Genomic DNA, 23661 nt, shown 5'->3' with positions numbered 1-23661 from the left:
ATGAATAGTTAAAAATAGTTGGGCTTAACTATAAATAAAACATAGTTAAACAAAAAGTACGTATATTGTATGAAAATAAACATCATAAATATATATTTAACAACACGACTGAGTACAGTCAAGCTCCTTAATTCCAGTGAATATTAGAATGGAAAAAAGTGTTTTTATATTTAATTTATAATTAAAAAAATACATTTAAGAGACTTCATAATAATTTTACTTCATCAGTTTAAATATAGATAAAGCATATTTATAATGAGCGATTCTTTCCCAAATTATATCAACAAAAGTTATTGCAAATATTAAATATTACAAAATAACTATACAGGGTAAACACTATTTATACATACTTATTTAACGATTCTGTTCTTGTTTGTAACTTTACTTTTAAAATATCCTAACTTCTCTATCCGTCCCCAAACTTCCCTAAAAAATATTTTATTATGAAAATTATACTTATTCCATTGTTTTTATGTTTCCATATAGCTGATACTAAAATGACATTTCAGTTGGCTAATTGACGACCCAATTATCCTATTTATAAAACAATATCAGCGGCGTAGCGTGAACTAATCTAGCCGTGAGCGAAATCACATCTGCGAGACCTTTTTCTTTCACTGTGCCCGAAAGGGCCTCGCGCGAGCCGCCCCTTGGAGCGCGAGGCCATGAGCGAAATGGACCGTCGCCTAGCTACGCCACTGAACAATATTATTACACAATATTATCACACAATATTATCGGTTTGACAAATTGGGGTAATCCAAATGTCATTTTAGTATCTCTCTCTCTCTGCCTAGCCACATCCCATTTCATTTGGAGTCGGCTCTCCTCGTCAATCTTGACATTCTTGACCATACTCTTCGGTCCTGGATGGTCATGTCATTTTAGTATGGGAATGTAAAAACAAGGTTTAGCTGGAGCAGCTCAGTTTGAGGCCGTAGGACCAGCTGGGAGGTTGGGAAGTGTATCCCAGCTTCTCGGCCTCGGCGTTCACTTCGAATGGTCTTCTGAACAACTCCAGGAGAAACCGTACCTGGAATCAGAAAATATATTACTACGGAGTTCATAAGCTATTATAGGTACGAGGATATTAATCCCTGTTCTCATCAATCTAATCTAAGAGTTCAATGTACAGCGAGCTGCAAAATTGCATGAACACATTAGCCATGGAATTCATTCATAAGTGGTTAAGCACTTTGCAGCTGGATGTAAGTGTCAAGTAATACCTGTATCTGTCACACTGTATAAACCTAAGCCGCCTAATGCACCTGCTTTCACAGACCTTCACCTTATAGCGAGCGTGAATTATTTGATATTTACCAGTCACTTTTCGGTGAAGGAAAACATCGTGAGGAAACCGGACTAATCCCAATAAGGCCTAGTTTACCCTCTGGGTTGGAAGGTCAAATGGCAGTCGCTTTCGTAAAAACAATTCCTGGGATTAGTTGCCAAGCGGACCCCAGGCTCCCATGAGCCGTGGCAAAAACCGGGATAACGCGAGAAAGATTAATTAACACATTCAATGCCGAAAATCCGATTATCAGGTATTTTATGATTTCGTTCCCAGGCCGGACGACCCGATAGTCGGGATCGTGGTAGTACAGCTTTATATGACGAAATCGTTGTGCCCTGGCGCGGATGTCTTGATTGCCTGGTTGGCAATTAAAGTATTAAGATGATATACCTTAGTGAAGTCGTTGTTTTCTGCGTCTGTGATGGCTTCCTGCATCATCCAGTTGCGCGGCACATACACCGGGTTGACGGCTGTCATACGTGAACGACGATCTTCTTCACTCACTGCAAATATTTGATAAGATATATCTCAAATATCACTTGCTTAACAAGTTTACATTGACGGAAAACATCGTAAGGCAACCTAGAAAACCAAACCCTACACCTAAACGGTATGTAAAGTATAACATTTCATGATGAATTGTTTTGACTTCCATTTTTGTACCTATTCCTACACGCATGCCAAGTTCTCCGTAAAATTGGGTTAGTTTAGTTTAGAGACTATCCCTATTATTCATAAAACTTGGCACACCTTTGTTAAATTTTATCTCGTTCTAACAAACACAGTGTTAAACTAGACAAACGATTATCATCAGTGTTACAGCTGACAGGCGTTATTGCGATTCAGTGGGATTGTTATTTCCATTCCGGTACTATTTATTTTTCACCTCAGCAGCCCGAACAAGGGTACTTTGCTTCTTAAAAACAGTGAGCAAAATGCGATTTTGCTCACTGAGTGAGACAAAATGACATTCAAATGACCTTTATAGTCAAATGTCATTTCAACATGCGGGGTCTAATACAATTTCGATATACTTGGGTTCTATTATCTCTGTCCCTCTAGGTATGTTCTCACTGCTTAGGGTGAAAAATTTTGTGTACCTACTACACGAGATCAAAGTTATTTACATCTCGTGCGCTTTTGAATCCCTTACTACGCTCAAGATTCTAAATTAGATTCACTCGCTACGCTCGTGAATCTATTATAGAATCTTTCGCTTGCACGGGACTCAAAATAAGCACTCGAAGAAATATCAAACTTTGATCTCTTGTTGTACAAATAACTATTTCATAGACTTTGTATGGCGGTAAGGGAATTGAAGTTATGGAAGGAACAGAAAATGAATGGACATTTTGGGACACTTTTTGATCCCATTAGTAACGAAAGAGCTCGGGATTCTGAATAGAAATAACATGAAACTCCACAATAAAAAAAAAGTGTATTGTACAACTTTATAGGTATTTAAAAAAAATTAAATGGCCTTAATGGCCCATTGAGAAAGCTTTTACAGTGGATCGCTGAAACTCACCATTTTCTTTCTCGATCCTCTGCCTGTACCTCTCCACCCACTTGCCCCACCCTTTGCCTTCTCTGATCTTGGTGAGGGACCACCTGGTTTCCAGCTTAGAGACGTCCTCTAAATCCTTCAGGTCGACCTGTGAACAAACACCGATGTTACCGTCGAATATACTCTGGCACAGATACTTTGCCAGTAGAAAAAGGTGGCAAATTATAAAAATGTAGGCACGAAGGGTTGATCTCCCATAGAAAATTTGAATTTCGCGCGTTCTTCTACTGATAAGTTGGTTGGGTTGGTTGGTTGGTCGGTTGGGTGGGTTTCAGTATCAAAAGTCACTAATTAAGTAAATACAAAAAATTAACAAAAACAACCTCAGAAACCGAAATAGATGTCATATACTAACGAAAAATTATAAAACATACACTAAAAAACCGGCCAAGTGCGAGTCGGACTCGCAAACGAAGGGTTCCGTACTATCATATATATATAATTGAAAAACCAGAACGGGATAAAAAAACGAGGAAAGAAGCGAGATGGCGCCTTACAAATTTCTAAAAAACTTTTTGACACGTTTCTCGAATACGACGCACGTATGATAAGAAAAACCTGTTCAAATCAATTATCTACATATGGGAATAGAACTAGACCATAAAAACTATCGCTTCCGATGCGTATTTAATTTACAATAAGGAAAATAAATTTTCATAACAATCTTCATCGGCCATTTCTCGGCAACTCTCGGTTGCTTTCGTTTGGCGGTGCTACAGATTAGACCAAATAATCCGTAAGTTAAAGTAAACTAAATTATGTTTGTCATGTTGGTATACAGGTATTTCTGAGTATTTTTACACGACGAAAATAAAAAGTGCTGCCAACCTCAACCTTAGTCTATAGATAGAGACCATACGAGTGATTTATGTCATATATGACTTATCATTCTTATCAATCAAAGTAATTACTATATTATTATTATCAATTTGTATTTTGTTGTTTTAAATTTATTTTTGAGTTATATTATTCAGATTGACTTTCACGGCTTCGGCAAACATTGCCATTCGTCCGGGGAACGGGCTAAGAATGCTGAGAGGGGCCAAAAATACAAAGTTGATAGTAAGTTATGTAGGTAGATTAAAGTGCATGTTCAGATGTTATTGAGCGACCTGATAAAAATAAGCAAATGTACAGTCAGCAGTCGGCCAAATATCGTAATATAATTTTATTGCCATAGAAATAAGGATGTGGTCTGATATAGTGGCGAAATATTGAGACAAAAGCGGCTAAATTCAGTGGTGGCTCGGACACTTAGAGAGAATGGGAGAGGATCGTGCCGTGAAGAGAGCGCAGGTACTTGGGACAACAAAATGGGAGACGCCCGAGTGGACGTCCTAGGTACCGCTGAAACGACGTAGTTGCTCAAGACCTGCTCAACCTCGGCCATGGCGACTGGCGAGAGCTATCGCAAGACCGAGAGGACTAGACTACCTATGTTTGTATGAAAAGGCGATTTAAGGGGGGTGGTCGTCCAAATTCGTCTTAAGGCGAAAATTAATCTAATGAACGTTTTTGCAACTAGACTTATAAGAACAAATACTAATTTTATCTTGAAACAAGTTTTAAATAAATAAGTGTAGATGAAAAAATACAATCTTGCCTTTTATCAAATCACATCATTTTTTGACAAATTTGCGAATTGAGTTATTCAAATAACGGCTACAAATAAGAAATCCCTATCACAGTTTTAAACCATGGCAGGGTTGAATACATAATAATGTCGGTATTTAACTAAACATAAGACGAACTCTTTATTTCATTTACGCGAGCGGAGCTGCGGGCCCGTCTAGTTATCTATAAAAACGGTCACCCATCCAAGTACTGACCCCGCCCGACGTTGCTTAACTTCGGTCAAAAATCACGTTTGTGGTATGGGAGCCCCACTTAAATCTTTATTTTATTCTGTTTTTAGTATTTGTTGTTATATATAAAAATTTCAACTGTCTAGCTATCACGGTTCATAAGATACAGCCTGGTGACAGACAGACGGACGGACGGACGGACAGCGGAGTCTTAGTAATAGGGTCCCGTTTTACCCTTTGGGTACGGAACCCTAAAACCTACTTAAATAGGTACTCATCATACTTATAAAATGTGTTTAGATAAAACACTATTTAACTGTGCATACACAGAAAAAATACTGTCTATTGCACCTCAATAAAGATACAGCTTAAAGAAAACAATTGAAGGCATTAAAACACTTGTGTGATCCATTTATGTAACTCTGTTCGTTTCATAAACCCACACTCGTATTTTAATGCCTTTCATTATGTAGCAGTCACATAAACCACGATTATATTTATTGCGAGCATGAACATTCACTACATAGGTTCAATACTTGATATAAATAAATACATAGATAAATAGGTGACCTATTTATGCGCGTACAATATTGTAGTCTTAGATAAGGTACACGTAGACAGCAATTACTCTTAATTGAACTCTATCAAAGTTAACAAACAGTACTGTGACCAAATAACAAGGGCTTACGTGGCCCTACATCTAATTCTAGCTTAAAATCAGTATTTTATAGTAAATCGAATCTATGTTAGAATAGGTACTTAATAAGGTTTTAATTTGTAGCTCATTTATATTAGCGCAAAGCAATTTTTTTTAAGAGCGCGATGAAAAAGAAGTTTACAGTTAATGATTGCTGTCGAATATCCCATGCTTGACAATATTATAACGAAATCAATTGGCAGTATTGGTACAGTCTAACCAGACACCGCATTATGCGCGTCGAGGCATCGAGTTGAAATTAAAACCATATACTTCTAGTCTACACTCTACAGTCCCTTATCGAAGCTGTGATCGAAGCTGTGAAAAAATCAAACTTCTAAGTTAACGTAAAAAAAAAAGATTCAGCGGCGGCGGCAATTATTAAAAAAACCGGACAAGTGCGAGTCGGACTCGCCCACCGAGAGTTCCGCACTTTTTAGTATTTGTTGTTATAGCGGCAACAGAAATACATCATCTGTGAAAATTTCAACTGCCTAGCTATCACGGTTCATGAGATACAGCCTGGTGACAGACGGACGGACGGACGGACAGCGGAGTCTTAGTAATAGGGTCCCGTTTTTACCCTTTGGGTACGGAACCCTAATATTGATTTTTTGCCGCAAAAAACGTATAATTCGCAACGGAATCATTTATAGGGTACTTCCCGTTGACCTAGAACTATGAAATTTGGCAAGTAATATCGTCTTACAATACAAGTATAGGGAATAATCTGAAAACTAAATTTATAAAAAGAAAAAAAAAATGTGTACGGAACCCTCGGTGGGCGAGGCCGACTCGCACTTGTCCGGTTATTTTTTGATTTACACGAGTACCGAAATTGTGGGCGCAACTGAAAATAGCGTTCGCGTTCCCATACGAAATATGTATGAGAGCGTTTATGTGTGGTGACCTCAAGTGTGTTTCGTCTATTAGTTTAGGTGGCCAGTGTCAAAGGGTCAACGACATTTAACCAAATACAGGCTATTATTAAAACACCAGTCTATACAACTTTTAGAATCATGGCCACCAACATCATAATAACACATAACACAACGATACCGTTCAGTCGCTCTAACGCACACAAAATGCTCACTACGATACTACTCGCGTCTCTCATTTTACTAGTTGCGTATTTATACTATGTGTCAACTAAGAAATTTAACTACTGGAAGAAAAGGGGAGTTCCATACGCAAAACCTGTTCCTTTACTCGGGAATTATGCCGGTTATATATTGACCAAGGAATACATAGGCTCCGAGGTGCAGAAATTATGCGAGAAATTCCCGAATGAACCCTATTTTGGAGCATTTTATGGGACGGAACCAGTTTTGATACCACAGGACCCTGAAATCATCAAGCTGATTTTGACGAAAGACTACGCATATTTTAGCGGCAGAGAAATCACCGATTATTACCACAGTGAAACTATTACGGAGAATCTTTTCTTTTCAGGCGGGGACAGATGGAAAGTTTTAAAGCAGAATCTTTCTCCATTATTCTCTATAAAGAAGATGAGGAACATGTTCCATCTGATAGAGAAATGTTCTAAAATGCTGGAAGACATGATTGATTACGAATTAGCAGATTCAGAAGTAGCAGAAGTGCGTTATTTAATGACAAGATATACTTTGGATGCCATATGTTCTGTATCTTTTGGCGTTGACACAAACCTTATGGAGAAAGACTGTACCAACAAAAACAATCCTTTTAGAATCATGGGTAATATGATCTTCGAGATATCTACATACAGAGCTTTAAAAGCGACCGCTCGCGCGATATGGCCTGGAGTTTTCTATGGATTAGGCTTCGAGAATTTTCCATCGGAAATAAAAAGCTTCTTCAGTAAGCTAGTGAACGGAATATGCGAGGAAAGGCAACACAAACCGACATCCAGAAACGATTTTATAGATCTAATACTAGCTATGAAGACAGATGGTAAACTTACGTTTACTGGTGATAATATTTGGGGTGATAAGAAAATTGAGCTTGAAGTTGACGAAGATCTTATAGTAGCTTTGGTAGTTGGTTTCTTTGCTGCGGGTTTCGAGACCTCAAGTACTACTTTAAGCATGTGTTTATACGAGTTAGCGAAGAATGAAGAAGCTCAAGCGAAAGCGCATGAAGAAATCGATGAATATTTGAAGAAAACTGATGGTAAAATCACTTATGAAAGCATAACTGAGATGCCATATCTTATGGCTTGTATGGAGGAGACCATTCGTCTTTATCCAGTCCTAGGGGTGATAACAAGGGAAGTGATGGCAGACTACACGATGCCTACAGGGGTGGTGTTGGAGAAGGGTTGTAGGGTGCACCTGCCGATATACCATCTGAACCGGAATCCGGAATGGTTCGAGGATCCGGAGTGTTTCCGTCCGGAGAGGCTGCAGGGGAAAGTGAGGCCGTACACGTTCATGCCTTTTGGAGAGGGGCAGAGGATTTGTATCGGTAATTCACTATGAACATTTTTTCTATTTTTTAATTTGAACCTAGTTGTATAATAAATTGAAATTGTCTAAATTGGGATGAATTTCGTATCATTGAAAAAGCAGTGAAACAAAAGAAATGCTATATTATTTTATTTGCTTTATAAAAGGTTCTAATTAGACTGAAATGAAGTGTACAGTGGCGTTCAAAAGTGCATGGAGATGTTTCAACCGTAATATTAAGGCATTACGGTCGACATCTATCCATGCACTTTTGAACGCCACTGTACACTTCATTTCAGTGTAATTAGAACCTTTTATAAAGCAAATAAAATAATATACCATTTCTTTTGTACATTGTAATGCCCATTGGGCCTTACTAGGTTATGTTGTAATTTTGTGCTGACATGCTTGTTAATACGGATTTCATTTCGTATTAAATTTTGCAATAAATTGTTTGTTTTTAGGGCGTGGTCATATTGTTTTGAAAAAGTATTTTGCGAATATTTTTAAATTAATAAAAGGTAGTTATCACAAATGTTGGGTGACATTTTTTTATGAAAATAGGCATGCCATTTTTCAAGACTCGTTTGTTCGATTTGAAGCATTTTTTTTGTAAAACCTTCTTTTTTGAAATTTTGTTTATCGGTTAAGAGCGTGTTTGATTTTTTAACACTCGGCCATAAAGACGATTCGATTGACACTTAAATGATCAAAATCGGTACAAAAGTTTGGCGTTCCGGTGGCACACAACAAACATTTACATATTTATACTGTTCAAATCATAACCCTTCCTTTTGGCCGTAGTCGTAAATAAACTTTTTAACTGCGTATATTAAATAACACGCAGTTTGCCTTGTACAAGGTTCCCATATAACCATTCCAGTCGCAGAATCACAAAGTGGTAACTAAATGTCAGATGTGTCGTAACAGAGTCCACACAATGTGTCTAGAATTGTTTCGAAACAAAGTGTCGTCGCCGTGTCTACACTTTTCCGTAACAAGGTGTCGACACATTTGTGTGCACTTTGCGTGCGGTTTGCGACTAAATCTGACAGCAAATTTGTGACAGCAAATGTCAATATAAAATACCTCTTGAAAACCAAGGTTTGTCAAACTACTATTAGTGTCTCGTGTGCTCGTAATTCTAGTAAGTCATCATGGGCAATGCAAATGATAATAATCGACCGAAACCATATAAACACCCAACACCCGTCAACCTTTTACAGAAAAGTTTTTAAAGAAATTCAATAAGCTACTTAGGTCAGGCAACGAATGCTCCAAAAGTTGTAGAGGGAAATGCTCGGAACACAATTTTTGACTCCGTAACTCGGTTTGACAAGTTAGGAGGTGAGGGGGGGAGAGAGGGGGCTTTGAAGGTCCCATTTTCCCGTTTTTCGATTATATCTCGGAAACTATGCATCTCAGCGACATGGCCACTTATACAAAATGAAAGTTTATTTAATTTGTTACAAGTTTATTCAGTCAATTTTTTCGATATGTTGAATAGTTTTTGAGATATCCGCTCTTGAAAGTTTATTTAGGGCTCTCAATTTTATCTTGATATATCTATATCAGTGAAGGTGCTAGGCCGTGTTTGGTATCGTTTTCGTATAAATCTGGGGTGCTGAATCCATTTAAGATATCACATTGACACCATTTCACAAAATAAAAATAAATCTTTTTAGGGTTCCGTACCTCAAAAGGAAAAAACGGAACCCTTATAGGATCACTCGTGCGTCTGTTTGTATGTCCGTCTGAATACACAAAATAGTTCTTTACATATAGATGACAGGAAAACCTATTAGAAATGTGCAGTCAAGCGCGAGTCGGACTTAATGTACGGAACCCTTAATACGCGAGTCCGACTCGCACTTGGCCGGTTTTTTTGAAACTCTTCTTGACGCTTAACCGCTGAACCGATTTCGTTGAAATTTGGTATAGAAATAGTTTGCGTCCCGGAACAGGACATAGGATAGATCTTATAACCAAAATCATCTTTTGAAGGTGTGAAAAGTGGCGTGGAAATTTGTACGGGAAATCAATAACCGCTGAACCGATTTATATGAAATTTGGGATGGTCTACATCTTTGATTTAGTTAAAAATGATGAAAAAACATGACTTCAAACCTAAACTTAAACAGTATTCTTCAAGAAGTCAATTCTGAATTCCCCCCTACACCTCATTTCACACCTTTAAAGGATGATTTTTGAGATAACTTATTATATCCTGTCTCGGGACTCAAAATATATGTGTACCAAATTTAAATTAAAACTGTACAGCAGTTTAAGCGTGAAGAGGAGTTTAAAAGAAAGTATTTTAATAAGTTTATATGTTTTTACTTCGGAATGGTGTCAATGTGATACCTTAACTAAATTTGGTACTGCGAATTTATACGAAAACGATACCAAACATGGCCTCGTAGCTTTACTGTTGTAGAAGTCAAAATACAATTGAGAGCCCTAAATTCTTATTACTTGGCCAAACTTGTGTAGAAGGAAAAGGTAAAATAAAAGTCTTCGGCAGGAATATAAGACACAAATATTTTTTTTTTTGCGTTACTATTTCATTCATCAAATATAAACATACCTTGATTATACTATTCTAGTGAGATCCTCATAGATAAACAAAAACATTTACTTAAAAAATTACAAGGTCGAAATGTCACGGAACTTGTGAGAGTAATATGTGAAAAATATAAACTTTTATGACAAAAAAAATCTGGACACAATTTAAGAATCACCCAATTGCGTCGAGGAATCATCTGTATTTTTGCTTGTTTCATTACCTCCTCGCTTCTTTTTTGTCCTTTGTATTCTGTAGCAATTTGTTAGATCTGAAAATAAAGATAACTTGCTTCGTCACGGATGTCGATTTATAGGTTTTAGGGAGTGCAGAATTCGAAAACGATGATCATTTTATAATCCAAGATGGCGGCTACGTATTTTGTCATAAAAGTGGAATCCAAAATAGTCATCATTTTCGAAATCTGCGCCCCCAGAAACCTATAAAACGACATCCATGACGACTTTTATGACATAGTGCATGGCCGCCATCTTGGAATCCAAAATAGTCATCATTTTCGAAATCTGCGCCCCCTAAAACCTATAAAACGATATCCATGACGACTTTTATGACATAGTGCATTGCCGCCATTTTTAAATTGAAAATGTTATCATTTTCGAAATCTGCGCCCCCCAAAACCTATAAAACGACACCCATGACGACTTTTATGACATAGTGCATGGCCGCCATTTTGGATTCCAAAATGGTCATCATTTTCGAAAGCGGGGCCCCCTAAAACCTATAAAACGACATACATGACGACTTTTATGACATAGTGCATGGCCGCCATCTTGGAATCCAAAATGGTCATCATTTTCGAAATCTGCGCCCTCTAAAACCTATAAAACGACACCCATGACGACTTTTATGACATAGTGCATGGCCGCCGTTTTGGAATCCAAAATGGTTATCATTTTCTAAATCTGCGCCCCCCAAAACCTATAAAACGACACCCATGACGACTTTTATGACATAGTGCATGGCCGCCATTTTGGAATCCAAAATGGTTATCATTTTCTAAATCTGCGCCCCCCAAAACCTATAAAACGACACCCATGACGACTTTTATGACATAGTGCATGGCCGCCATTTTGGATTCCAAAATGGTCATCATTTTCGAAAGCGGGGCCCCCTAAAACCTATAAAACGACATACATGACGACTTTTATGACATAGTGCATGGCCGCCATCTTGGAATCCAAAATGGTCATCATTTTCGAAATCTGCGCCCTCTAAAACCTATAAAACGACACCCATGACGACTTTTATGACATAGTGCATGGCCGCCATTTTGGAATCCAAAATGGTTATCATTTTCTAAATCTGCGCCCCCCAAAACCTATAAAACGACACCCATGACGACTTTTATGACATAGTGCATGGCCGCCATTTTGGAATCCAAAATGGTTATCATTTTCTAAATCTGCGCCCCCCAAAACCTATAAAACGACACCCATGACGACTTTTATGACATAGTGCATGGCCGCCATTTTGGATTCCAAAATGGTCATCATTTTCAAAATTGGGGCCCCCTAAAACGTATAAAACGACATCCATGACGACTTTTATGACACAGTGCATGGCCGCCATTTCGGATTCCAAAATGATAATTATTTTCGAAATCGGCACTCCCTAAAACCTATATATCGACACCCATCTCGACTTTTATGACAAAGTGTTTTGCTACCATCTGCATGCAAGACATTTCTATTATTTTTACGTACAAAAATGGCCCCCTGTCAACTTTCAATCGAGATTTAATCGATAATTTATTCGATTAATATTCAGATTAATTCAATTTCAATCTATGTTAGGTCGACTAAACTAATCGCGATTAAAATTTGAGAATTAACTTTTTTTATTCCATTAATTAGTCGAATAAACAGTTAATCGATTAATGCCCATCTCTGACCACGGCATTTTTACACTTTGAGAATATCTGAAAACAAATCAACACAAGGAGCCATTTTGCAAATCCAGTAACTTTGTTATTACTTTTGACAGCGCGTGTCATGTGTCAACACAGAGTCGACACAAAGTCGAAACATTGCAACTACTTTGTGACTGCAATATTTCTCAGCCTTAAACCATATTTATACATCATAATTAACAAGTTTGGTAGTATGTAAAGCGTTATTTCTGTTATTTAAGTATAGTATACGCATCGAAGTACTAAAAATGCTTCAAATAATATAGTTATGAACACAGGCACTGAGAAGTAAACAATTTCATTTCCGGCTAAACTACAACAATGTGGTGGCGCGTTGATTATATTACACTTAGTTTATCAAATCACTCGAGCAGTTTAATTCCCCATAATAATTTAAGTCATATTGTAATATAAATGCAAACAATATATAATTACGTCTTGTAATCCGTTTAAGAGATGGCGTATTAATGTCACTTATTTTTATTTAAGTATTTTTCCATCTGACAGTTTCCATTTGACAGGAACAAAATGAACGAATGAACGAATGATTTTGGCATAAAGTAGTCGCAAACCCGAAACAATGTGTGCACACGGCGACCACACTTTATGTCACTTTGTGTCATGTGTCGACCCTTCCCCATTTCTGGTAACTGTGTCGACACGGCGACGACTCTGCGACTGGAATTGTGACCGAAACAGACGGTGTCGACACAAGATGTGTCAACACCGCGTCGTAACGGCGACTGGAAATGGTTGTATGGGTTATCTTGTGTTAGGTACCTAAGTCCTACCTATCTGACCGTCTACCCAATTAATGAATAACAATAATGAAACCTAAATACTTACAACATATCAGATTAGTATTACCAAAGACATATGTAACTTCGTATAAGACGAATAAAGTCTAAGGAAAAAACGTGCCTCGGAATTCAAGTAAAGTCATTCTCGAATAGATGCCGCACACACCTTTAGCCTATCCTCGGCTAGATGGCGTGACAACACATAGATATCAGTGAATGAACATGGATCGTAATGATATAAAAATAATAAAATCATTTATCCATATATATACATTTTTTCATAACTTTATACGTTTTCATTTTGAGTTTTAGTCGTGTGTCGATAGATGGCAGTAAATTTACAGTGACTACAAAATTTACAATGACAGGACCCCTCTATACTATCTATTCTTTTTGGTATTACTATACCTAGCTAGGTATGTTTTACAGCGGTCAAGAACTAAATTACAAAAAATATTACTAAGTACTAAATAGTAGTTTTAGTTGAGTGTGCTCAGAGCATAAAAAGGTCAACCACGGCGTTGCATGAACAAGAGATTTCCTTTGGCAGGATTGGTCCTTAGGACCCAAGGATGGATTTAAGAAGTGGAGCCACCCAGATTTTTGATGCAGGTGGGGGGTGGGGAGGGTTTTAAGCGTCTGCGACGTCTGAGGTTTATAATTCTTTAAGTTTAGGTTCTAAGTCAAGTTTAGTATCATTTTCAACTAAATCAAAGATGTAGACATAGATTTCATCCAAATCGGTTCAGCGTGTATTGATTTCTCATACAATCCTACACCTTACCTTTCATTTTTAAGGGATTTTTTTTGGAATAAAATCTATCCTATGTTCTTCCCCGGGACTCAAACTACGTCTATACCAAATTTTATCTAAATCGGTTCAGCGGTTATTGAATCCCCATACAAATTTCCACCTCCCTTTTTACACCCTTTAGGGATTATTTTTGACATTAAAAGTATCCTATGTTCTTCCCTGGGACTGAAACCATCTCTACACCAAATTTCAACTAAATTGGTTCAGCAGTTTAAGCGTGAAGAGGATTAAAAAAAAGTATTTTCTTCATATTTTATGTGTTTTTACTTCGGAATGGTGCCGGAATGATATCATAAATGAATTCGGCATCCCCGATTTATACGAAAACGATACCAAAACTTGGCCTAGTAACTAAAATGATATAGATATCAAGATAAAGTTGAGAGCCTCCTCCCCCCTAAAAATTTACATCAAAAATCTCGGTGGCTCCACTTCTTAAATCCATCCTTGGGTCCTAAGGACCAAACCTGCCAAAGGAAATCTTTTGTTCATGCATCGCCGTCGTTTAGGGCTTCCATCCTCGACTATTTATGTGACTGCTACATAATGAAAACACTAGTGTGGGTTTATGAAACGAGTTAAAATCGAGTTTACTATAAACATCAAAAGAGTGTTTTAATGCCCTACTATGCTGTGCCCTTAGGTATTTAAATAAAAGTAAACAAATAATTTGTAAATTTTCGGGTAGTTATAACATTTATTGGTTAACCAACCAAATACAAAACCTCCTGAATCTATCACTGACCGACCTGACTTTAACCTACATTATTTGATCATGTAATGTTTTTATCTACCCTCAACTGGCTTAAAGAGTCATTTGAGGGTAGATTTTGTATACTTTTATTTAAATACCTAAAGATACGGACTATAAATTATGTATAGTTGCATACCTACACTGTTTTATCACACACATGCCTATTGTAAGATCGGCGTACTACAAGTTAAAGTCGGTTCTTTATTGCTCAATATTATAAGAAAGTAACATTATAATTTTTTTTTTCCAGGATACCTCCTAGCCAAGATGCAAGTGATCTCCGGTTTGATCTCGGTTCTCCGCAAGTACCGCGTGTCGCTCGCAGACGGGACGCCGCTCAAATTAAAAATGGAACCAAAGGCAACCGTTACACAGCCGACAGGAGGCGTCAAACTACGATTTACTAAACGAAAGAAGTAAGAATTAGTTATGTAGATTTGTCTAGTATCAAAACCAGATGTATGTAGTAGTACCATATTAAAGCTACGCACACATACCTGCGCACTTACCACGTGTCGTACGCAGACGGGACGCCGCTCAAATTAAAAATGGAACCGAAGACAACCGTTACACAGCCAATTGGAGATGTCAAACTACGATTTACTAAGAGAGAGAACTAATAATTAGCTCTGAAGCAGTACCATATTAAAGCTACGCACCACATAAGATACCTGCGCAAGTACCACGTGTCGTAAGCAGACGGGACGCCGCTCAAATTAAAAATGGAACCGAAGACAACCGTTACACAGCCAATTGGATATGCCAAACTACGATTTACTAAGAGAGAGAACTAATAATTAGCTCTGAAGCAGTACCATATTAAAGCTACCTACCACTTAAGATACCTGCGCAAGTACCTACCACGTGTCGTACGCAGACGGGACGCCGCTCAAATTAAAAATGGAACCGAAGACAACCGTTACACAGCCAATTGGAGTTGTCAAACTTCGATTTACTAAGAGAGAAAACTAATAATTAGCTCTGAAGCAGTACCATATTAAAGCTACGCACCACATAAGATACCTGCGCAAGTACCTACCACGTGTCGTACGCAGACGGGACGCCGCTCAAATTAAAAATGGAACCGAAGACAACCGTTACACAGCCAATTGGAGGTGTTAAACAACGATTTACTAAGAGAGAGAACTAATAATTAGCTCTGAAGCAGTACCATATTAAAGCTACGCACCACATAAGATACCTGCGCAAGTACCGCGTGTCGCTCGCAGACGGGACGCCGCTTAAATTAAAAATGGAACCGAAGGCAACCGTTACACAGCCTATTGGGGGTGTCAAACTACGATTTACTAAACGATAGAAGTAGGGAATAACAGTTTATACGGTCTCCTTGGTCAAAAATACTTTCGCATTTCTTAACCGATTATCGTGAAATTTTGTAAGCAGATTTGATAGTTAGATAGAATTTTTCTGTCGTTTTGTTTTTCATAAAATGTTAAAAATGGCGGAAATTTGCTTCAAGGACTTAAGCGTAAGACCATTGTGAGTTCGCTGTGATAATTACAAAGCGAAGTATTTTTTAATTTTAAAATTTTTTAAGCTTATCGCGTTATCTACAGCTCAAGAGCCACTAGTTTTATAATATTCTTCTCGGCAAGAATTAAACTGCTATTTTGACGTGCTAACAAACCAGAATGACTTGATTGTATATAATCATGTTCGCGTGACTCGTTCGACGTCTAGACTGCGACAACCTATGACGACAATTTTATGAAAATTGCATCAGGCGTCACTTTATGTACATTGCATCAAAACTATTATATTTTATATAAGTAACTACGAATATATTTGCTGCGTATTTGGACAACCTTGCTTCCAATTTAATGCCTGTCACGTATTTTACTGTTTATCAATGATAATTAAAATAGGGTCAAATGCAGAAGGCGGTAATTTTGGACACGGCGGGTATAGTACGTCGGTTCCTCACTCTGCGGCCCTGACCACCGGCAGCTTGGGCCAAGCCCTGTTGCCGGCGGCACCCTAGGTTAGGCTTTTTATAATGTGTTTATATGTATTTTTTTTGTATTTTTTTTCTTTTATATTCCTGTTATAAACAACCTAACTTACGAAGAAAAATAAATAAAGAGAATTGAAATAAGTTCTTAATTTTTTTATTACTAGCGACCCGCCCCGGCTTCGCACGGGTTAACAAATTATACACCTAAACATTTCTCAAGAATCACTCTATTGATAGGTGAAAACCGCATCAAAATCCGTTCAGTAGTTTTTGAGTTTATCGCGAACAATTATAATATGAACTTACCTCAGCTAACTGTCGGAAGGTGCAAGTAAAGTCCGCCATGGTATCCTGTATCAGATTGAGCAAGTCCTCTATCAGGGCTCCGTCGCCATCTTGAAGTATAATATGAACTTACCTCAGCTAACTGTCGGAAGGTGCAGGTGAAGTCCGCCATGGTATCCTGCATCAGATTGAGCAGGTCCTCTATCAGCGCTCCGTTGCCATCTTGAATTATAATATGAACTTACCTCAGATAACTGTCGGAAGGTGCATGTGAAGTCCACCATGGTATCCTGCATCCGATTGAGCAGGTTCTCTATCAGGGCTCCGTCGCTATCTTGAATTATAATATGAACTTACCTCAGCTAACTGTCGGAAAGTGCAAGTGAAGTCCGCCATGGTATCCTGCATCAAACTGAGGTCTTCTATCAGATCTCCGTTGCCATCTTGAATTACAATATGAACTTACCTCAGTTAACTGTCGGAAGGTGCAGGTGAAGTCCGCCATGGTATCCTGCATCAAACTGAGGTCTTCTATCAGAGCTCCGTTGCCATCTTGAATGATAATATGAACTTACCTCAGATAACTGTCGGAAGGTGCATGTGAAGTCCACCATGATATCCTGCATCAAACTGAGGTCTTCTATCAGAGCTCCGTAGCCATCTTGAATTATAATATGAACATACCTCAGCTAACTGTCGGAAAGTGCAGGTGAAGTCCGCCATGGTATCCTGCATCAGATTGAGGAAGTCCTCTATCAGAGCTCCGTCGCCATCTTGAATTTCTTTCAGACCCAGTTTCAGAAGGTATGTGGACCTGGGGAAACATTGTTGTTAGGGATGTACAAACAGATGGCGCTATACTCAATTTTAAGGATTTCTAGATCGCGCCAACGTAGTTTTTTAATTCAATAATGTTTCGCAAGTTTTGATTTAATTTTTTTTAACGTAAGATTCCTCAAAATAAATTAAAAAACCTTACAGCACTTTCCTCTTGACGTACTCTTCTAATGTGGCTTGAACTTCTTTAATCTTCTGCTTCTGATCCTCTGGAAGGATGGGTTCTAACGCGAGAGCGAATTTTTCCAAGTTCCACAGCAGGATCTATTAAGAAAAAGGAGAATTCTTAGTACAGAACTAAAACATTACACTGCACTGTTACTGACTGTGCGTAATTGCGTATGAACGACCTATCTTTTTCCTATGAAAATGTGTGACAAGGAGGGAGGGGAGGTGAACTTTCGCGCAGACTCATTTTTTAGGTTTGAAATGAGTGCGCAATGCAATTATGCAAGTAAGTGGAATGTTTAAATTATTTTAAAATTAATAAACGAGTACGATTATGACCGTGACTGTTCCTTAAATTCAATTTGTTTACTCCGAAATCAAGCAAAGTTACTATCCGGTATCCCGATATCCGGTACATCTCTAATAATAAGTTAAATACCTGAGGTTGTCTGTCAAAAGCATAGCGGCCGAGGTCGTCAGATGTGTTAGGCACGTAGCTCCCGTAATAGTGGTCTATGAACCCATACGGGCCGTAGTCTATGGTCACACCTAGTATGCTGATGTTGTCTGTGTTTAGGACGCCGTGAGTGAAGCCTACACCTGGGGAGTCAAAAATAAAATACTAATTTTTTGGTCACAAGCAATTCTCTCAAATTTTCCAGAAATATATACCCAATGCACCTAGTTAACAAAAGACGGTTAAGTGTGAGTCGGACTCGCGTCTCAAGAGTTTCACACCATCACACAATTTTTTGTAGCGGCAAGAGGAATTTAAACATTGAGAAAAGATGGGTGGATAGGTTAATCTTCTGATTGTCATCTCTTCGGGTACGTAAGTATACGTAACCCTAAAAACTGCAAAATAATGTGACTTTAAACACTAGACCCTACTCATAGTGGTGTGTTCCTGCCGGTGAGTAAGGTTGCCAGAGCTCAACGAGGGTGCGGAGTGTTTACTCTGTATCTTTAGGCATTTAAATAAAAGTAAACAAAATCTACCCTCAAATGGCTCTTTAAGCCAGTTGAGGGTAGATGAAAACATTACATGCTCAAATAATGTAGGTTAAAGTCAGGCGGTTCAGTGACTGATCCAGGCGGTTGGTTAACCAATACCTAAATGTTATAACTACCCGAAAATGTACAAATTGTTTGTTTACTTTTATTTAAATACCTAAAGATACAGACTATAGGGTCGGCAACGCGCATGTAACACCTCTGGAATTGCAGGCGTCCATGGGCTACGGTGACTGCTTACCATCAGGCTGACCGTATGCTTGTTTGCCACCGACGTAGTATTTAAAAAAACTGTAAACACTTATCTCCTCAGTTTGAGATATTAGTTTAGATATACCTATTTATTAAGATACCTTGCCAAGCCGCCACCATGTCTAAATTCTTGTGAGCGACCTCTGTGTAGAACTTGACGAATCTGTCTTCATCCTCACTATCTATTGACAGGAAATGATACTGAAAGAAGTACTAGTGATTAGCTATTGCTATTGTAAAAGGAACAGACTTTTGATGTACATATATTGTTTAAGTAAACCATCTTCTGCCTGCAATTACGTTGGCATGAATTGATGATGATAAATGATAAAAACCACCCTATGTACTTCTCCGGGTCTCTAATTATCTCTGGGCTTTGACTAAGACTCTTAGACCTGAGGACTGGAACCTAGGAGCGCCGGAGGTTCGATGTTTGACTATAACATGTATACCAAATATCATCTAAATCGGTTCAGCGGATTAAGCGTGAAGAGGTAACAGACAGATGTTATTTATAATATTAGTAGGGATAAGGAGAGATTTACCTTTATAATAAACTCGAAAAGTGTCTTCATAGTGTCAGGCTCCTTCCTCTTATCGAGTATCTCAAAAGATCCAAGTCTGTACCAGGCAGGGCACACTCGCATCACTACAGCTGCTCGCTCTTGCTTCGCTCGTCCGGAGTACGTCTTGTCGCGCCATACCATGTGGTCGTCGCTCACTGAAATAAAATATATAAATATTATTCATTAAAGGGTGTAAAGCCAGAAATTTAAAAGAAAACAAAAGATATGGCGCGCCGCGCGAAATGATTCCGGGAGTGGGCAGTCAACGTGAAAAAATGTTCAATCGCTAGAAAGTGCAGGGGTCAAAATGTCCATACGGAACCGGCTGTCTATGTAACTAGACGTATCTAGACCGCGGGGCTCCTATTTCTGGGCGGTTTGCCCTTCGGGCATCTGAAGCTACCTAACGAACCTAACCTACCTTTTTGCCACATAGACAGCCGGTTCCGTATGGACATTTTGACCCCTGCACTTTCCAGCGATTGAACATTTTTTCACGTTGACTGCCCACTCCCGGAATGCATTTGACTGTTTGTAGACTCATATTAAGCTGCCGGACGATATCAGCCTGTCAGTTTTTCGGAGCTGAAAATTTAACGAAACGGAAAATTTTGCGTTTAACTGACAGACTAATATCGGCCGGCAAACTGGTAATCAGTGGGCCTCTTAAGTCTAATACCGTTCAAGAAATGGGCCCCAGCTATATCACTAGCTTTTATATTAAAATAATACTATGAAAGCTAAATCTATAGCTCGCATTTCTCAACTGATTTAATTATTGGATTTTTTTCAAAATGGCGGAACACAGAGTAAAAGAAATCTTACCCACCAATGCAGCGGCTCGGGTAGTGGGCACGCCAAGTCCGACCATAGCCTCTGACGCTAACATCTCGCGAACACTCGATCGTAGCACAGCGCGGCCGTCGCCAAAGCGCGAGTACGGGGTCTCACCGGAACCCTTTAGTTGGGGTTGCCAGCTTTCACCCTTGCTGAAAAAAAAAGTTTGGTAGGCAAATTTGTAAAAACTTCTGTGAAAGTAAACATGTTGAGTTATTTTAAACTAGAAAAAAGTCCTCTTTTAAACATATCTAAATTGTTAGCTAACAAAACGCAAATGACAATCATTTTTGTTATAATTACCCGTTAACATATTCACCAAGAACATGGGCTCTGCCATCACCCAATTGATCGGCCCAGAAGCCGAATTGGTAACCTCCATACCTGAAATATATTTATCCTTATATTATAAGTATCAAATGTTTTTCTTTAAAGATGTAGAATGTGCTTAGTCCTTTTTGAACATAATGTAGGGAAAAAGACGCAACCCACAAAAATGTGTCTAAATAATATGGATTTTTTGTCTAACAGAAAAATCATTAATTTAAATCAGCGTTCGGCAACTGGCGGCCCGCGGGCCGCATGCGACCCGCGAACCTCTCACTTGCGGCCCGCGAGCCCCCCTGGCTATTTTGTATGTAATATTGTCAAAGAACAATATCTGATAAATTCACACATATTAACCTATTTGATGGTGTCAAACACAAAAGCTGTCACGCGGACGCCACGTCACCGAAGTGTCATAACTGAAATTGAATGCATAAAGATGCATATGCACATAGGTATATGTTGCTCTGTGGTCTGTGACCGATTAATCAGTCTTTGGCGTTGAACCTGCAGTGCGGATATATCGGTCATTGGCGTCCAAAAGGTAAACAAAGAGCGGCCCACGTCAACTTCCTTAACTACTATGTGGCCCTTGGCTGCTAAAAGGTTGCGGACCACTGATTTAAATGTTAGATGTTTGAAAATCATGATCCTATTGATTTGAGGTTTAAACAATTTAGCCAATGGAAAATGAATTCTATAAATAGCCTGCTACAGGTAGCTATTCAAATAAATATATTGAGGTTAAAAGTACAGATTACTTAACATGTTTGCTGCGGCAAGTAGTGTAACTTATATTATAATTTAACCATATTTTGTATTAAGATCTTTCAGCTCAGTGCCGCAGTGATTGTAATAAACAGCCACTACTTTGTGAAAGCAAGGTTTAATTATTTCGTTTCTTAATTTTGATGAGAATCTTCTTTTACCTATGGCTAACACTCAGCCCTCCTGGGGGCTGGTATTTCCCAGCCACAAAGTTGATAAAGTCCTCAGACTCAGCCACACTGGGATCCAGGTCAAACAGGTATTTCAGGGCATCCTCGGATGCGCAGACTAGACGGATGGTGCCAGTTAAAGGCTCAGTTGGTACCTGGAATTATAGAATCGGAGAAGGTAAAAATCAAAATGTTTTCAATTTTTGAAAAATTGATATTTTCTTATTGAAAAATCAATGTTTTTAAATAGCTAGCCAATGAATATGATGATAATATCGAATTAAAGTGACTAATACATCTATTCATAATTTCAGACCATCATTTGCTTGCCCTTGTCCCATTCACTTGGGGTCGGCGCAGCATGTCTTTTTCTTCCATACCTCTCTCTCGCCCGTCAGCTCATCATTCACTTGCGTTCGTTTCATATCACCTCTCACACAGTCCATCCACCTTCTCTTCGGTTTTCCTTTCCTCGTACCTTCCTCCACATTTATTCGTAATACCTTTACATTATATAAAGCATTATTAAAATTATTTACCATTTATTCGTGGTACCTTTCTCGTCACATGACTTACAATAATAAAACATTTTAAAAAATTACCTTAGAAAACACAGCATTCTTAACAGCTACGGGCTCGTTGTACGCCGGGTTTTCATCAATAGGCAGCTCTGCATAATTCGGTGGATATTTAAACTTCCACTCCTTAAAGTTACTCATCAATTTCATCTTAGAAACTGCTCGCACAGTGGTATCGTTCTGGAGAGCGGCAAACACGCAAAACGCCCGCCTCATGGAAATATCCGGTTATAATTGAGAGCTTTTGCAATAGCGATTATATCTTGCATATCATCATGCGACGATATTTTGATATGACAGAAATTGGTACGATTTTGTAAACAAGTTTTTTGTTGAAATGTTGTGCAATGGATTTGGTCGTTAAAATTTGACACTGACAGTGACAGTGACACTAGTGGATGTTTAGTGATATCAAAATACCAACATAGTGATGTCCTCAACGAATAGAATATGCATCTAATGGATGTCAAACTGGAACTGGTATGGTAAATAATTATAGCCGGTAAACAAGTCAATTCAAATTTTCTATGGGACAATAACCCTTAGCGCCTAATCCTTATATATAAACGCGAGCGGCTTTGACGGTAGAAACAAATTAAATTATGCTCAATCGAAAGAGCTTGAAAAAATATCACTTTTGAATCGAGAACATATATCCGCAAAATTCGTATTGTCGCGTATTTTGCATTTAAAAGTGAAAAAATTTCGACAAACAATACTAAAGGCTCAATTTGTTGGTTGACATTTGACAGCTATGCGTTGCGTTTAGAAACTGCAAACATGCTTACAAGTTAGGTTGGTCGTTTTTTTTTTAATAAAAAGCAAGACGAATATTACTGTTTATTTGATGACTTTCCGGTATGTATAATGGTTATTATTTGCATTAAGTTTCGTTTCATATGGATATGTATACCGGTATAATTATTACATAAATTTGTTTTTAAGCCAGAACGTGCGATAGTCTGTTACGGCTTTTAAGACGATAGCAACACTGCCTAGACGTCAACGACGGCTGTTATTCGAAAATACTTTATCCGGTACTCCAGACGTGATAAAAACCTGTTAAATAGTGTATTGTGTGTGTTAACAATAAAAAATAGTCACCGAACATAGTGCAAAGTGCAAACGCCATCGTAACGTAACGAGATTTGAACTTCAAAGCGTTCCATGGGTGTATTGTGTTTAGTATAAACATCGGTCTCTCAGTTGTATTTTAATATTTCAGAATGAT

General features: G+C 38.3%; 2 protein-coding genes across 5 annotated transcripts; one reads left to right on the top strand and one right to left on the bottom strand.

Moving 5' to 3' along the window:
• Positions 1-218: 218 nt before the first annotated feature.
• Positions 219-22803, bottom strand: LOC134799877 (protein adenylyltransferase SelO-like). 2 transcript variants are annotated; one of them, XR_010145478.1, is made up of 13 exons: positions 22455-22803; positions 21844-22007; positions 20891-20971; positions 20576-20739; positions 19730-19905; positions 19286-19385; positions 18358-18518; positions 17893-18014; positions 17598-17727; positions 2823-2949; positions 1685-1797; positions 705-1033; positions 222-534 (listed from the first exon to the last, which is right to left on the bottom strand). XR_010145478.1 is itself a non-coding variant. In XM_063772295.1 (12 exons), exons 1-12 carry the CDS (start codon positions 22644-22646, stop codon positions 911-913), a joined length of 1653 nt encoding a protein of 550 aa, XP_063628365.1. In that variant the 5' UTR covers positions 22647-22803; the 3' UTR covers positions 219-910. The 2 variants fall into 2 exon arrangements, 1 of the variants encoding a protein (XP_063628365.1); XM_063772295.1 differs by having other exon boundaries at positions 219-1033.
• LOC134799880 (cytochrome P450 6B2-like) lies at positions 6316-15998 on the top strand. Of its 3 annotated transcripts, none has more exons than XM_063772301.1 (3): positions 6316-7811; positions 14904-15112; positions 15281-15997. In XM_063772301.1, the coding sequence occupies exons 1-2, from the start codon at positions 6383-6385 to the stop codon at positions 15071-15073; spliced, it is 1599 nt and encodes a 532-aa protein (XP_063628371.1). In that variant the 5' UTR covers positions 6316-6382; the 3' UTR covers positions 15074-15112; positions 15281-15997. The 3 variants fall into 3 exon arrangements, with proteins under 3 accessions (XP_063628371.1, XP_063628372.1, XP_063628370.1); XM_063772302.1 differs by having other exon boundaries at positions 15811-15995; XM_063772300.1 differs by having other exon boundaries at positions 14904-15998.
• Positions 22804-23661: the final 858 nt, after the last annotated feature.

Source organism: Cydia splendana, chromosome 19 (genome assembly GCF_910591565.1).
Source record: "Cydia splendana chromosome 19, ilCydSple1.2, whole genome shotgun sequence".
In the NCBI taxonomy this organism is placed as follows: Eukaryota; Metazoa; Arthropoda; class Insecta; order Lepidoptera; family Tortricidae; genus Cydia; species Cydia splendana.
Note: the sequence above shows the minus strand (reverse complement) of the source record. Positions and strands in the feature narration are given on the sequence as shown.

Coding starts and splice junctions, on each gene's coding strand:
- LOC134799880 (XM_063772300.1), top strand. CDS start 6,383: ATGGCCACCAACATCATAATAACACATAACACAACGATACCGTTCAGT. Junction 7,812..14,903: donor GGGGCAGAGGATTTGTATCG/GTAATTCACTAT, acceptor TTTTTTTTCCAG/GATACCTCCTAGCCAAGATG.
- LOC134799877 (XM_063772295.1), bottom strand. CDS start 22,646: ATGAGGCGGGCGTTTTGCGTGTTTGCCGCTCTCCAGAACGATACCACT. Junction 19,386..19,729: donor TTTTCGAGTTTATTATAAAG/GTAAATCTCTCC, acceptor TACTTCTTTCAG/TATCATTTCCTGTCAATAGA. Junction 18,015..18,357: donor CTTTTGACAGACAACCTCAG/GTATTTAACTTA, acceptor TTTTCTTAATAG/ATCCTGCTGTGGAACTTGGA.